We start from the raw sequence: 16,034 nt of genomic DNA, 5'->3' as shown, positions 1-16,034 counted from the left end.
AGACAACATATCTCTGGGGGTATTATGATTCCCCCAACACTGGCATGCATAGCTAAGGCTAGATTCACGCCAGCGTTCAAACTCCGATCGGGGTTTCCATCCCCAAATCTGCTGGAAAAATGTGAAAAATGTGTCCTGCTTGCAGGACTTTTCTCTCCGCATTTTTCTGCATTTGCAAGTTGAAACCTGACAAACCGCATTATAGTCTATGGGGTCCACGGGTTTCCGCAGATAACCACTTTTTAAGCAGATCAGGTCCCCAGGCAGATCTGAAAAATGGGAAGCCGAACACTAGTGTGAATCTAGCGTAATAGGAGTCTCTACAAATTCTGCATTTACAGCTGACAGCACTAGCCAGGCTTATTCTTGGAATATGTTCGTCCATGAATTTCAGTGGCAAACTACATTATAAATGGTATTTACCACCCATCAGCTTTGACCATCAGTGTTAGCAGTATAATCCAGATAACAAGAGCCAAGGGCCTCCAATAAAGATGGATACTTGGGTTCCAAGATATATTATACATTCAATTATTCTTAAAGATATTACTTTGGATGCTTTGAGTTACACTTGAGTTGTTTATGCCGAGTTTATATAGTACTTTATGTGTCATTTCATTTTAGTAACTTGTTATTAATGTACATCTAAGTGTTTGTACTATTATGTATTGTAAAGCACTAGCATTGATTTTCTTTCTCATTTCAGATTTTGCAACATGATGAATGGTCTCATTCTAAGATACCTCTTCCTTGTAAAGCAATGAGTTACAGAACGCAGTCTTGTCTATCAAGGATAAACATTTGTATGTGCTAAAGGGATTTTCAGGCTTTATGTGAATTAAGGCTAATCATGCTACCCAAATGTTACCTGCAGTTTTATATGTGATTTGGTTTCAAGGTCAAGATCTGTTTTGCTGTCAGTGAACTTTAGGAAACTTTACAGATGTGGGGACATCTCTGACCAGGTACAATGTTATTCTGTCAGCCAAACATGTGCCCTGCTGCCAGTGGCATAATTAAAGTCTTGTGGGCTCCAGTGCAAACTTTGACCGGGGCATGCTACCCCCTCCTACAGCGTATTCTAGCAATGGTTATGACTACTACAATGTTATCTCAGATACTTGAAAGGGATACAACTACAGTACCCCCAACTGCGGTTATTAAGAATACAGTGAGTGAGAAACACTGCGCCCAGCTTGTCAACAATACTGGAAACTGTGTGTTCAGGGAACTAGCTGATCTGCAGGGATCCTAGCAGTCAAAATGATCAGTTGGAGTCCAACACCTGGGACCCCTGCTGATCAGTTGTTTGAGGGGACTGTGGTGCTTTTGAAAGCACTCTAACCCCTTCACTATTTACATTGCACAGTATCTGTTTTAGGGGGTATACACACGGAGTAACGCCGGGCGTGTATCACAGCCGTACACGCCAGCGTTACGTCAGACTGACGAACACTTCCCATTCACTTCAATGGGAGCGCTCATAACAGCGGCGTTTACGAGCGCTCCCATTGAAGTGAATAGGAAGTGTTCGGCAGTCTGCCGTAACGCCGGCGTGTACGGCTGTGATACACGCCCGGCGTTATTCCGTGTGAATGCCCCCTTATAGTGACCATGCAATGAAATTACAGCCTGTGATAACATTGCACAGATGCTATAAAGCAGATGGGGTGTGATGAAGAGGTGAAGGGGCCCTGCACAATATAATATGCTCCCCAGAGCCCCCCACAATATGATGCTCCACAGTGTCCCCTTACAGTATAATGCTCCCCCAAACCCTTACTGTATAATGCTCCACAGCGGCCCCACACAGTATAATATGCTCCCCACAGTGGTCCAACAAAATTTATTTTAAGAAATTTTCGATAGGTTCAGCCCTCCAGTTTGTTATGGTACCAATAGTGTATTCTGCAGTCTCCTCAGACCCTAGAGTATAATAAGTGGAGGCCCAGGGAAGGAGAGCAAAAATAACACTTATACTCACCTTGCGTCACCACTGCTAGGCATCCTCGCTGCATCAGTCTCTCTCCAGCATTCTCTTTGAGCCTCTCTGGCCTTTAATTGACCTCACATGCCCCAGACTTCTATTGGAAAGGGGCCCGGTGGCATGCACCATCATCACATAACACTGGGCGCCTTTCCATATACAAGATGAGTAGCAGAGATAGGGGTAAGGGAACCAGACTTTCCCTGACTGCTATCATTGTGATACAGGGTCCTGGCCATCTGGCTGCGGGCTCTCTATCCCTCCAGGTCAGGTCGTGGTCTCACCCCCTGTGATAACAGTTGTTATGTCAATGCTCCATTCATTCTCTATGGGAGTGCTGTATTCTAATCCTTGATAACTCATTTAAAGGTAACATTGAGTTATAACTTTGTATGCATTGTATATAACGCTAAAAAGCAATATGATCAGGTAATGTCAATTCTCATCAATCCCTTTTTTAATAAATAAAACTGAGGCTTTATTGCAGGCAGCAATTACACGAGTCCATAAAAACAGTTGTGTTTTTTTTATATAAATATATTTTTTGCTTCAGACTTTGGTGTGAAGTTTGGAATTTCTTTTAGGCTGCCAAGGAAACAAAACACTTTTGGAGGGATATCTAATAACTGTGACATTTTCATTTACAGTTTTTGTGTAGCAGGTGCATAAAGGGGCAAAGAAATGGCTGGCTGCTATGGTTTTAGAGCTGGTGCTCTTATCTGTAGATTGTAAAAGTGATATAGGTGAGAAGGACAAGCATTTCACAGCAGAAAAAAGTATGTTTGTTAAAGGGAAAATATTGTGTGACTAAATCAGCGTATGATAGAGATTTTCAGAAAAACAATTACAGTTGTACACGAGTGAAGATTCACCAGACGCAGGTCTACAGATACATCTGCTAAAATGAGGCGATAAGAGGTGTGGTATCCTTTGACATTGTTCTATTTCAAGTTCACAAGCACTATCAGTTCTGATAGAGACATACACTCCTCAACATTGAATTTGCAGCATCAAGACGGAAAAGTCTTACTACTATGGAAATCACAGGATCAATAGACAGGTTAAAGATATGTAAATGGTGAAAAAATAAAAACAAAATGCCCAGAACTTGAATTATTTAGTACGGAGTTTGAGGGTCACGTGCAAAAATAAACACGTCTTGATAAGCTACTTGTAAGGATATTAATAGTTGTCTATGCAACGCTTAATGCATACAAATCATGAAGATCGTCCGCTGGCAGATCCCTTATCAATGGCTGATCAGTGATGTCCCAGGTATGCTTGATGGGAGTCCAGAGACGTTGCAGGCCACATAGGCTGCTCAAAGTAGCATGAGCCGCCTAGTGTTGTCCTGTTTAAAACCGCTTCCTTGGGCTTTGTGAAGAAATGGCCATTGACTCAATGACCAAATCAATGTAACACTGCCCTATCAATGTATCAATGTACCTACAGGTGTGACGTTCCTTTATGAAGGCCTCTTCATGGCATTATTCATGTGGACTCCAGACCAACCTCTGGCTATCATTTTGTTCAAGACAGCAAGACAAAAACAGGACTTATCGTGGAAGAGGACAAACCTCTATTCCAGCGTCCATTGCCATCTCGCTGTGCACTCTTATAGCCTTTGTGAATGGTGGTGAGAGGTCAGAGTAACACCTATAACTGGTTGTCTGGATTGATGGTTTGTGCTGAAATTGTTTGCCGACCCAGACTTGGGATGTGATGTCCAATTTCCCCTGCAGTACAGAAGGGGTCACTATGTGCCACTCTTCCAATCAGACAATCTGCCCATGCAGAGGTTTGCCTCACTATACATCTTGCTGTCTTTCTAGTTCGTCGTTTTTTTCTCCTAATAATCAGGATACACAACGCTGAACAGTGCTGATGTCTCAGCCTAAGCATGTAATGAGTGGTAAACCAGTTTCTCAGTTCTAAGATTCTGTCCCCCTCAGTTTGCCACAAGCAGCGATAACTGGCACATGGAGGGATCGCACAATCATTTTATACTACTGGATACGATTTTGGAGGTTGTATGCGGCTAAAAGTTGTGCTTTCAATCTGGCTTTCATGTCCCTCTCACATGTTGCATATTGGCGCAAGGTGCTTGAAAATGTCATCATTTGCAGATCTACTTCCCCAATTTGCATAACCTTACAACTTCTCCTTCTTGGTGTTGCAATAAAAATACACACACCTTATTATGGTATACTTGTTACTTTAATGGACAAAGATTATTTCTTAGAAATATAGATACGTTACATTCTGGTGTTCAAGTATATCCCGACTCCAATCCTGTAGTTCTTTCCTTATGGGACACACAGTAGCTTGGATCATATAGGACCATTAAAGGGAGTCTGCACTTCAATCCAGCCCTACAGATAGATAGGACACGGTCCACTTGGAAATCACTGCCAAGATATTGCTGGTTTTTTATTGAACGTGAAAATGTGAACTCCAAAGGATCATTTGCATATTGACAAAAACAATCTTGACAACAGAGGCACAAATCTACAAGGTGACCCTAATCTATCTATCTACAAGGCTGGGTTGATATGTTCAGTTTTGGTGACAGACTTTCTTTACGGACCCCCTGGTGAGAGAAGCGGCACTAAACAGCTTCCATTGCACAATCCTACTATTTGCCTGCATCCACCACTAGCAGGCGCTCACTACAAATATAAATATCTACAGCACCTATTGAGCTCAGAAATATATTTCATAATGGCGTGAGCTCCCCTATTGGTGGCTACAGACAGACAACATTTTAATGTGACTTTACTTTCACTGTGTGAAATGAGTAAGGGGATTTACAACTCTTTGTGTGAAAATCTGAGCTCAAACCTTCAAGTAACTGAAGTCTATGTTCCTTCTTATGTTGTTAATGATAAACTTTTTACTCTTCTTCATTGGTATGTGTTGTAATGATGCTATAGTCAGTGTATATCCTGTACCTTGGCTACAATATTAATGGACTGCATTTTAGGCAAAGTCTACATTTTTTACTGATAGACTATTTATATTACTCGCAAGTAACATAGACATCTTACCTGTCCAAATTTAGCTTCTGAGCTAGCACTCTCCATTCGGCTCCATGGGAGGATGGCTCATCTAAGCTTGTTATGATCTTCTGTCTCATTAGAAAGGGGATCTTGAAGGCGCTGGGACCCACCAAAGCTGCTGCTTCTTTCTCCCCTTCATCCAATAGAATTTCTGAAGGGCGATTTTCCTAAAGAAAACACATTTTAATCAAGTTATTTGTACCAAATTATCGGTCACAATGAGAGGAGTAACCTGAAGCTCCTGGGTCCCAGTGCAAAGTATGTTATTGGCCCCCCTAACCATGTGCTATCTATATTACTGGTGTCCTCTTATATTGTGGAGAGACCTTTGGGTCCCCTGAGGCTTCAGGGTCGGATAGTAGTTACTACCTCTGCACCCTATATAGCTATGGTCCTAGTCATATAGAAACATAGGGGTATTACTCACAGGCAGGACACTTATTCCAGGGACAGATACTTAGAGATATGAAAGGGGTGCACAGGATTGGAGTGTGAGGTGAACTTGACTGTCTGTGTTGATTAAAGGGATACCTTATCTTATCTTCTATAGTATTTAACCAGAAAGGAGGTGGGTGTTAGTCTGACAGCTGAAACCACCAAGAATGAGGAGAATGGAGAAACACAAGTTCTCTTGAATTCTTCTTATAAATGTACGCATGTGGGACTACCACTTCACTTACTTTTATGAGACTTCCAGAGATTGTGCGGGGTATTCCAAGGTATCTGTGGGGTCTTGTGATTTCTGTGGGTCTCAGTGCTCAGACCCTCAACAATCAGACATTTGTCCCACTCCCCATGTGTAATGCAATGCGTACTATAAATATGTATATAAGTGTGTTATGTGTATGTACATGTGTGGTATAAACACGTATTTATAATGTATGTATCTATGTATGTGTAAGCAATGGATTTGTCTGAGTATCACATACAAGTGTTATAAATGTGTGCAGTATAGCAGTACTCTGAATGTATGTAGAATAGCAGGAATGCATATTACATTCCCTTTAAAGAGGTGGGAGGGTTAGTATGGTCTAACCCCTCGTTCACATCTGTGTTGGTATTCCGTCCAGGGTAGCCCGCATGGGGACCCACAGAAGGGCATACCAAACGCAATTGCAAGCACTGCCCGCACGAATCATACAGACAGGAAAGTAGATTGTGAACTACTTTCCTGTCTGCATGTTCTTTGCGGAGATCTGGCAGCAAGCACATGGACCCCATTATAGTCTATGGGGATCTGTGTGCTTTTACTGCACAGCGCCTGCAATTGCTTTTGGTATTCCGTTCAGGGGCGTCCCCATGCGGACTCCCCCGGACAGAATACCAACGCAGATGTGAACCAACTCTTACATGTGTGTGTCTGTGTATAATGGACAGAATGCGGGTGGGACTGATGTGTGACGGACAGTTTTGCATAATTTATATACTGTTATATTATAAACCTATTTTCCATTCTTTTAAGCAATGCAAAACTTTTACCCAGCTTTCCATATGCCACAGCGTGTGCTTTACCATAGTCCAGGCACTGTATAGTATTCTTCCAAATAAGCAGCACAAGATACATATATACACACTGCTAACATTCCCAGACAATAACTACTTGCTATATTACGTACATCTGTAAAGTTTTCTATGATGACTTCCCTATAGAACAGTGAGTAGATAAGCCCTTTAAGATCTGCAATCTACTCCTATATCTTCTTAGGTAACCACCTAGCATAATCCTATGTGCAGACATTTTCCCTGCTTTCTCGCTTATATTCATTATATATAGATCTTTATTATAAGTCATTTTATTTTCATGAAAATAACTTCTATGATCATATAATAATTCAAATGGTATCTAAAATGTTACCATGGCTACCAATCTGAGCGAATGACCCAGTCCTGACATCATGCTGACTTCTGTGCACGCTGGAAATGCCTGCTACTTTGTGGATTAATTTTCGTGCCATTTCCCCGACTCACTCGCATCTCAAACAATATTTTATTTTCTTTGTGGCTAACTCGCCTGTAAATGTTTAGAGGTCTGGCTGTATGAATGCAAAAACCTGCTCGATATATTAAAAGTATTTATCCTCCAACAAATAAGCTTATTTATTGAATGTTTCATGAAAAATAAACTATGTTTGCCATTTACATGTTTATGGATTATGACAAAGTGTACAGAAATGTGCACGTCCTTATATTGAGATGAGCACTGGTAGATAAACAGGCTCAGTCTCCCCATAGCAAGGTCTCTGCATAGTCTCTGCTGAGCCGTCAATAAGAATATGTCCTGCTGGTCTTCAAAGTAATATGGCAGCATAGCTGACTATAGAAGACTCCTTCTGCAGGTCAGGTGAAGGCGCCTATGCATATTAGACCAGAGTTGAGGAAATGGAAGGAATGAATCCAAATTTAAGTTCATAATACTGAACTAGAGGCATAGCTAGGAGTTCAGCACAGAAAGGATTAAACATGTTCAAGTGATCACCCAACTCAGGTATACCAATATTCCCACTATACGGTGACCATATGGTGGTAAATACAGTCTTTCCTCGGGGTCTGTAGACTATATAGTTGAATACAACACAGGAAATTTGGTGACTTACAGGTGACGCCTCTGACTGTAGTCGTTCACATCTCCCTATCTGCTATGACCACTACTTCCAGTAGTGATTTGTTTCGGGAAAGTTTGCAGCATAGACGTCTTTGGCTCTCCACTTGCACCTGATCCACATTGACCTCTCCTACATAAAGTCTTCATTGTGCTGATACCCCCAATTATAGAATACAGTATATAATATAACCGCCCACAATGAATAATACTTCCAAGTGTATCTTTAAATTAATAATGTCCCTGTGTACCCCCTTAAATATTGTCCCTTATCAATAATGTCCCATGAGTTTCCTAACTGATCAGCTGTTTGAAGGGACCGTGGCACTTGTGTAAGGTAAGCGCTGTGACCGCTCTCTGTATAAATTATACATCTCATAGCAGCCATGTAATGTAACAGCCTCATCCTATACACATCTATGAGACAAGGCTGAAGGTATATCACACGGTCACTATAGACAGACAGCGTGTGATATAAACAGGCACCATGGCCCCTTCACATAGCTGATCAGTGGGGAGTCATTGATCTCTTATTGATGATCTATTCCTTATATAAATGATGTCCGCTTCTATTCATAATGACACCTAATGAACCCTTCTATAAATGCTGCCACTTATTTAAAATGACCGCCCCCCCCTTTCTATTCATAATGTCTCTTAATGGCCCCCTATATAAATGACAGCCCCCCTAATGTTCGTAATTAGAGATGAGCGAACACTAAAATGTTCGAGGTTCGAAATTCGATTCGAACAGCCGCTCAATGTTCGTGTGTTCGAACGGGTTTCGAACCCCATTATAGTCTATGGGGAACAGATACTCGTTAAGGGGGAAACCCAAATCCGTGTCTGGAGGGTCACCAAGTCCACTATGACACCCCAGGAAATGATGCCAACACCTCTGGAATGACACTGGGACAGCAGGGGAAGCATGTCTGGGGGCATCTAACACACCAAAGACCCTCTATTACCCCAACATCACAGCCTAACAACTACACACTTTACACACTCAATACCACCTCTCTGACAGTAGGAAAACACCTTGAAACATGTGTATTTGGCACTTGCAGTGAGGAGAGCTTGTCACCAGCAGTGAATTTGGCCCTTGTAGTAAGTTGAGGTTGGCACCAACATTTGTTTTGAAAATCAGGGTGGATTGAGCCTCTAACCAGCAGAGTTTGGGCAAATTCATGGTGGAGGGAGCCTCTAAAAACCCCAGTTTGGACCAATTCATGGTGGAGGGAGCCTCTAACCAGCCCAGTTTGGGCAAATTCATGGTGGAGGGAGCCTCTAAAAAACCCAGTTTGGACCAATTCATGGTGGAGGGAGCCTCTAACCAGCCCAGTTTGGGCAAATTCATGGTGGAGGGAGCCTCTAAAAAACCCAGTTTGGACCAATTCATGGTGGAGGGAGCCTCTAACCAGCCCAGTTTGGGCAAATTCATGGTGGAGGGAGCCTCTAACCAGCCCAGTTTGGACCAATTAATGGTGGAGGGAGCCTCTAACCAGCCCAGTTTGGACCAATTAATGGTGGAGGGAGCCTCTAACCACCCCAGTTTGGACCAATTCATGGTGGAGGGAGCCTCTAAACAGCCCAGTTTGGGCAAATTCATGGTGGAGGGAGCCTCTAAAAAACCCAGTTTGGACCAATTCATGGTGGAGGGAGCCTCTAAAAACCCCAGTTTGGACCAATTCATGGTGGAGGGAGCCTCTAACCAGCCCAGTTTGGGCAAATTCATGGTGGAGGGAGCCTCTAAAAAACCCAGTTTGGACCAATTCATGGTGGAGGGAGCCTCTAACCAGCCCAGTTTGGGCAAATTCATGGTGGAGGGAGCCTCTAACCAGCCCAGTTTGGACCAATTAATGGTGGAGGGAGCCTCTAACCAGCCCAGTTTGGACCAATTAATGGTGGAGGGAGCCTCTAAACAGCCCAGTTTGGGCAAATTCATGGTGGAGGGAGCCTCTAAAAAACCCAGTTTGGACCAATTCATGGTGGAGGGAGCCTCTAACCAGCCCAGTTTGGACCAATTAATGGTGGAGGGAGCCTCTAAACAGCCAAGTTTGGACCAATTCATGGTGGAGGGAGCCTCTAAAAACCCCAGTTTGGACCAATTCATGGTGGAGGGAGCCTCTAACCAGCCCAGTTTGGGCAAATTCATGGTGGAGGGAGCCTCTAAACAGCCCAGTTTGGGCAAATTCATGGTGGAGGGAGCCTCTAACCAGCCCAGTTTGGACCAATTAATGGTGGAGGGAGCCTCTAACCAGCCCAGTTTGGACCAATTAATGGTGGAGGGAGCCTCTAACCACCCCAGTTTGGACCAATTCATGGTGGAGGGAGCCTCTAACCAGCCCAGTTTGGACCAATTCATGGTGGAGGGAGCCTCTAAAAAACCCAGTTTGGACCAATTCATGGTGGAGGGAGCCTCTAAACAGCCCAGTTTGGGCAAATTCATGGTGGAGGGAGCCTCTAAAAACCCCAGTTTGGACCAATTCATGGTGGAGGGAGCCTCTAACCAGCCCAGTTTGGGCAAATTCATGGTGGAGGGAGCCTCTAAAAAACCCAGTTTGGACCAATTCATGGTGGAGGGAGCCTCTAACCAGCCCAGTTTGGGCAAATTCATGGTGGAGGGAGCCTCTAACCAGCCCAGTTTGGACCAATTAATGGTGGAGGGAGCCTCTAACCAGCCCAGTTTGGACCAATTAATGGTGGAGGGAGCCTCTAACCACCCCAGTTTGGACCAATTCATGGTGGAGGGAGCCTCTAAACAGCCCAGTTTGGGCAAATTCATGGTGGAGGGAGCCTCTAAAAAACCCAGTTTGGACCAATTCATGGTGGAGGGAGCCTCTAACCAGCCCAGTTTGGACCAATTAATGGTGGAGGGAGCCTCTAAACAGCCAAGTTTGGACCAATTCATGGTGGAGGGAGCCTCTAAAAACCCCAGTTTGGACCAATTCATGGTGGAGGGAGCCTCTAACCAGCCCAGTTTGGGCAAATTCATGGTGGAGGGAGCCTCTAAACAGCCCAGTTTGGGCAAATTCATGGTGGAGGGAGCCTCTAACCAGCCCAGTTTGGACCAATTAATGGTGGAGGGAGCCTCTAACCAGCCCAGTTTGGACCAATTAATGGTGGAGGGAGCCTCTAACCAGCCCAGTTTGGACCAATTAATGGTGGAGGGAGCCTCTAACCACCCCAGTTTGGACCAATTCATGGTGGAGGGAGCCTCTAACCAGCCCAGTTTGGACCAATTCATGGTGGAGGGAGCCTCTAAAAAACCCAGTTTGGACCAATTCATGGTGGAGGGAGCCTCTAAACAGCCCAGTTTGGGCAAATTCATGGTGGAGGGAGCCTCTAAAAAACCCAGTTTGGACCAATTCATGGTGGAGGGAGCCTCTAACCAGCCCAGTTTGGACCAATTAATGGTGGAGGGAGCCTCTAAACAGCCAAGTTTGGACCAATTCATGGTGGAGGGAGCCTCTAAAAACCCCAGTTTGGACCAATTCATGGTGGAGGGAGCCTCTAACCAGCCCAGTTTGGACCAATTAATGGTGGAGGGAGCCTCTAACCAGCCCAGTTTGGACCAATTAATGGTGGAGGGAGCCTCTAACCACCCCAGTTTGGACCAATTCATGGTGGAGGGAGCCTCTAAACAGCCCAGTTTGGGCAAATTCATGGTGGAGGGAGCCTCTAAAAAACCCAGTTTGGACCAATTCATGGTGGAGGGAGCCTCTAACCAGCCCAGTTTGGACCAATTAATGGTGGAGGGAGCCTCTAAACAGCCAAGTTTGGACCAATTCATGGTGGAGGGAGCCTCTAAAAACCCCAGTTTGGACCAATTCATGGTGGAGGGAGCCTCTAACCAGCCCAGTTTGGACCAATTAATGGTGGAGGGAGCCTCTAACCAGCCCAGTTTGGACCAATTAATGGTGGAGGGAGCCTCTAACCACCCCAGTTTGGACCAATTCATGGTGGAGGGAGCCTCTAAACAGCCCAGTTTGGGCAAATTCATGGTGGATGGAGCCTCTAAAAAACCCAGTTTGGACCAATTCATGGTGGAGGGAGCCTCTAACCAGCCCAGTTTGGACCAATTAATGGTGGAGGGAGCCTCTAAACAGCCAAGTTTGGACCAATTCATGGTGGAGGGAGCCTCTAAAAACCCCAGTTTGGACCAATTCATGGTGGAGGGAGCCTCTAACCAGCCCAGTTTGGGCAAATTCATGGTGGAGGGAGCCTCTAAACAGCCCAGTTTGGGCAAATTCATGGTGGAGGGAGCCTCTAACCAGCCCAGTTTGGACCAATTAATGGTGGAGGGAGCCTCTAACCACCCCAGTTTGGACCAATTCATGGTGGAGGGAGCCTCTAAACAGCCAAGTTTGGACCAATTCATGGTGAAGGGAGCCTCTAAAAACCCGTTTGGACCAATTCATGGTGGAGGGAGCCTCTAACCAGCCCAGTTTGGGCAAATTCATGGTGGAGGGAGCCTCTAAACAGCCAAGTTTGGGCAAATTCATGGTGGAGGGAGCCTCTAACCAGCCCAGTTTGGACCAATTAATGGTGGAGGGAGCCTCTAACCAGCCCAGTTTGGACCAATTAATGGTGGAGGGAGCCTCTAACCACCCCAGTTTGGACCAATTCATGGTGGAGGGAGCCTCTAAACAGCCAAGTTTGGACCAATTCATGGTGGAGGGAGCCTCTAAAAACCCCAGTTTGGACCAATTCATGGTGGAGGGAGCCTCTAACCAGCCCAGTTTGGACCAATTAATGGTGGAGGGAGCCTCTAAACAGCCAAGTTTTGGGAAATTCATGGTGGAGGGAGCCTCTAACCAGCCCAGTTTGGACCAATTCATGGTGGAGGGAGCCTCTAAACAGCCCAGTTTGGGCAAATTCATGGTGGAGGGAGCCTCTAAAAAACCCAGTTTGGACCAATTCATGGTGGAGGGAGCCTCTAACCAGCCCAGTTTGGACCAATTAATGGTGGAGGGAGCCTCTAACCAGCCCAGTTTGGACCAATTAATGGTGGAGGGAGCCTCTAACCACCCCAGTTTGGACCAATTCATGGTGGAGGGAGCCTCTAAACAGCCAAGTTTGGACCAATTCATGGTGGAGGGAGCCTCTAAAAACCCCAGTTTGGACCAATTCATGGTGGAGGGAGCCTCTAACCAGCCCAGTTTGGGCAAATTCATGGTGGAGGGAGCCTCTAAACAGCCCAGTTTGGGCAAATTCATGGTGGAGGGAGCCTCTAAAAAACCCAGTTTGGACCAATTCATGGTGGAGGGAGCCTCTAAACAGCCAAGTTTGGACCAATTCATGGTGAAGGGAGCCTCTAAAAACCCGTTTGGACCAATTCATGGTGGAGGGAGCCTCTAACCAGCCCAGTTTGGGCAAATTCATGGTGGAGGGAGCCTCTAAACAGCCCAGTTTGGGCAAATTCATGGTGGAGGGAGCCTCTAACCAGCCCAGTTTGGACCAATTAATGGTGGAGGGAGCCTCTAACCAGCCCAGTTTGGACCAATTAATGGTGGAGGGAGCCTCTAACCACCCCAGTTTGGACCAATTCATGGTGGAGGGAGCCTCTAAACAGCCAAGTTTGGACCAATTCATGGTGGAGGGAGCCTCTAAAAACCCCAGTTTGGACCAATTCATGGTGGAGGGAGCCTCTAACCAGCCCAGTTTGGACCAATTAATGGTGGAGGGAGCCTCTAAACAGCCAAGTTTTGGGAAATTCATGGTGGAGGGAGCCTCTAACCAGCCCAGTTTGGACCAATTCATGGTGGAGGGAGCCTCTAAACAGCCCAGTTTGGGCAAATTCATGGTGGAGGGAGCCTCTAAAAAACCCAGTTTGGACCAATTCATGGTGGAGGGAGCCTCTAACCAGCCCAGTTTGGACCAATTTATGGTGGAGGGAGCCTCTAACCAGCCCAGTTTGGACCAATTAATGGTGGAGGGAGCCTCTAACCACCCCAGTTTGGACCAATTCATGGTGGAGGGAGCCTCTAAAAAACCCAGTTTGGACCAATTCATGGTGGAGGGAGCCTCTAAAAACCCCAGTTTGGACCAATTCATGGTGGAGGGAGCCTCTAACCAGCCCAGTTTGGGCAAATTCATGGTGGAGGGAGCCTCTAAACAGCCCAGTTTGGGCAAATTCATGGTGGAGGGAGCCTCTAAAAAACCCAGTTTGGACCAATTCATGGTGGAGGGAGCCTCTAACCAGCCCAGTTTGGACCAATTAATGGTGGAGGGAGCCTCTAAACAGCCAAGTTTGGACCAATTCATGGTGGAGGGAGCCTCTAAAAACCCCAGTTTGGACCAATTCATGGTGGAGGGAGCCTCTAACCAGCCCAGTTTGGGCAAATTCATGGTGGAGGGAGCCTCTAAACAGCCCAGTTTGGGCAAATTCATGGTGGAGGGAGCCTCTAACCAGCCCAGTTTGGACCAATTAATGGTGGAGGGAGCCTCTAACCAGCCCAGTTTGGACCAATTAATGGTGGAGGGAGCCTCTAACCAGCCCAGTTTGGACCAATTAATGGTGGAGGGAGCCTCTAACCACCCCAGTTTGGATCAATTCATGGTGGAGGGAGCCTCTAACCAGCCCAGTTTGGACCAATTCATGGTGGAGGGAGCCTCTATAAAACCCAGTTTGGACCAATTCAGGGTGGAGGGAGCCTCTAAACAGCCCAGTTTGGGCAAATTCATGGTGGAGGGAGCCTCTAAACAGCCCAGTTTGGGCAAATTCATGGTGGAGGGAGCCTCTAACCAGCCCAGTTTGGACCAATTAATGGTGGAGGGAGCCTCTAACCAGCCCAGTTTGGACCAATTCATGGTGGAGGGAGCCTCTAAACAGCCCAGTTTTGGCAAATTCATGGTGGAAGGAGCCTCTAACCAGCAGAGTTGTGGGAAAGCAGGGTGGAGGGAGCCTCTAACCAGCAGAGTTGGTGGAAATCAGGGTGGAGGGAGCCTCTAACCAGCAGAGTTGGGGGAAATCATGTTGGAGGGAGCCTAGTATTAGCAGAATTGTGCAACGCTTATGGTGGATGAGTATGAGGATGCGGAGGAATTGGAGAGGTTGAGTACAGACATGGAGTTTCATGTTGGGGTGCTTTACACAGGTGGGCACAAAAATGAAGGCTCTATCCAGTGGTGGTTCATTTTTATCAAAGTGAGCCGGTCGGCACTCTCAGCTGACAGACGGGTGCGCTTGTCAGTGATGATGCCACCGGCTGCACTGAACACCCTCTCAGATAGGACGCTGGCGGCAGGACAGGACAGCACCTCCAAGGCATATAGGGCAAGTTCAAGCCACAGGTCCAACTTCGACACCCAATACGTGTAGGGCGCAGAGGGGTCGGAGAGGACAGGGCTGTGGTCGGAAAGGTATTCCCGCAACATGCGCCTATACTTCTCACGCCTGGTGACACTAGGACCCTCCGTGGCGGCACTTTGGCGAGGGGGTGCCATCAAGGTGTCCCAGACCTTAGACAGTGTGCCCCTCGTTTGTGTGGACCGGTGAGAACTTGGTTGCCTACTGGAGGAACTGCCCTCCCTGCCGCCAACGTCACATGCTGGAAACATCTCCATCATATTCTGCACCAATTGCCTGTGGCAAGCATTGATGCGATTGGCCCTCCCCTCTACCGGAATAAAAGACGAGATGTTGTTTTTATACCGGGGGTCAAGGATAGCAAAGATCCAGTACTGGTTGTCCTCCATGATTTTGACAATACGCTTGTCGGTTGTAAAGCACCCCAACATGAACTCAGCCATGTCTGCCACAGTGTTAGTTGGCATGACTCCTCTGGCCCCACCGGAAAGTTCAATCTCCATTTCCTCCTCATCCTCCATGTCTACCCATCCGTGCTGCAACAATGGGACGATTCGAAGTTGCCCGGAAGCCTCCTGTATCACCATCACATCATCGGACAACTCTTCTTCCTCCTCCTCCTCCTCCATTAAACGCAGTGAAGCGGACAGATGTGTGGACCTACTCTCCAGCTGTGACAGATCGGATGCTATCCCTAACTCCTCTGTGTGATCTGAGTTATCCCTGATGTCAATCAGGGATTCTCTCAGAACACACAAGAGCGGGATTGTAAGGCTCACCATCGCATCCTCAGAGCTCACCCTCCTTGTGGACTCCTCAAAGACCCGTAGGATGTCACAAAGGTCTCTCATCCATGGCCACTCATGGATGTGAAACTGAGGCAGCTGACTTTGTGGCACCCTAGGGTTTTGTAGCTGGTATTCCATCAAAGGTCTCTGCTGCTCAACCACTCTATTCAACATCTGAAACGTTGAGTTCCAGCGTGTGGGGACGTCGCACAAAAGCCGGTGTTGTGGCACATGCAGGCGTTGCTGGAGAGATTTTAAGCTAGCAGCGGCTACTGTCGACTTGCGAAAG

At 46.4% G+C, this 16,034-nt stretch overlaps 1 protein-coding gene across 1 annotated transcript in view; it reads right to left on the bottom strand.

Annotated features, from left to right (window-relative positions):
* The window catches only part of UNC5A (unc-5 netrin receptor A), a 319,041-nt gene that overhangs the window by 9,612 nt on the left and 293,395 nt on the right, over positions 1-16,034 (bottom strand). The window contains exon 15 of the mRNA XM_075274664.1: positions 5,035-5,213. Within this exon, the coding sequence (XP_075130765.1) occupies positions 5,035-5,213 (179 nt within the window). The remainder of the gene's footprint in view (positions 1-5,034; positions 5,214-16,034) is intronic.

The sequence above is a fragment of the Leptodactylus fuscus genome, chromosome 5, assembly GCF_031893055.1.
Source record: "Leptodactylus fuscus isolate aLepFus1 chromosome 5, aLepFus1.hap2, whole genome shotgun sequence".
Classification (NCBI taxonomy): domain Eukaryota; kingdom Metazoa; phylum Chordata; class Amphibia; order Anura; family Leptodactylidae; genus Leptodactylus; species Leptodactylus fuscus.
The sequence above is the reverse complement of the archived record's forward strand: the minus strand, read 5'-3'. Positions and strand labels throughout refer to the sequence as shown.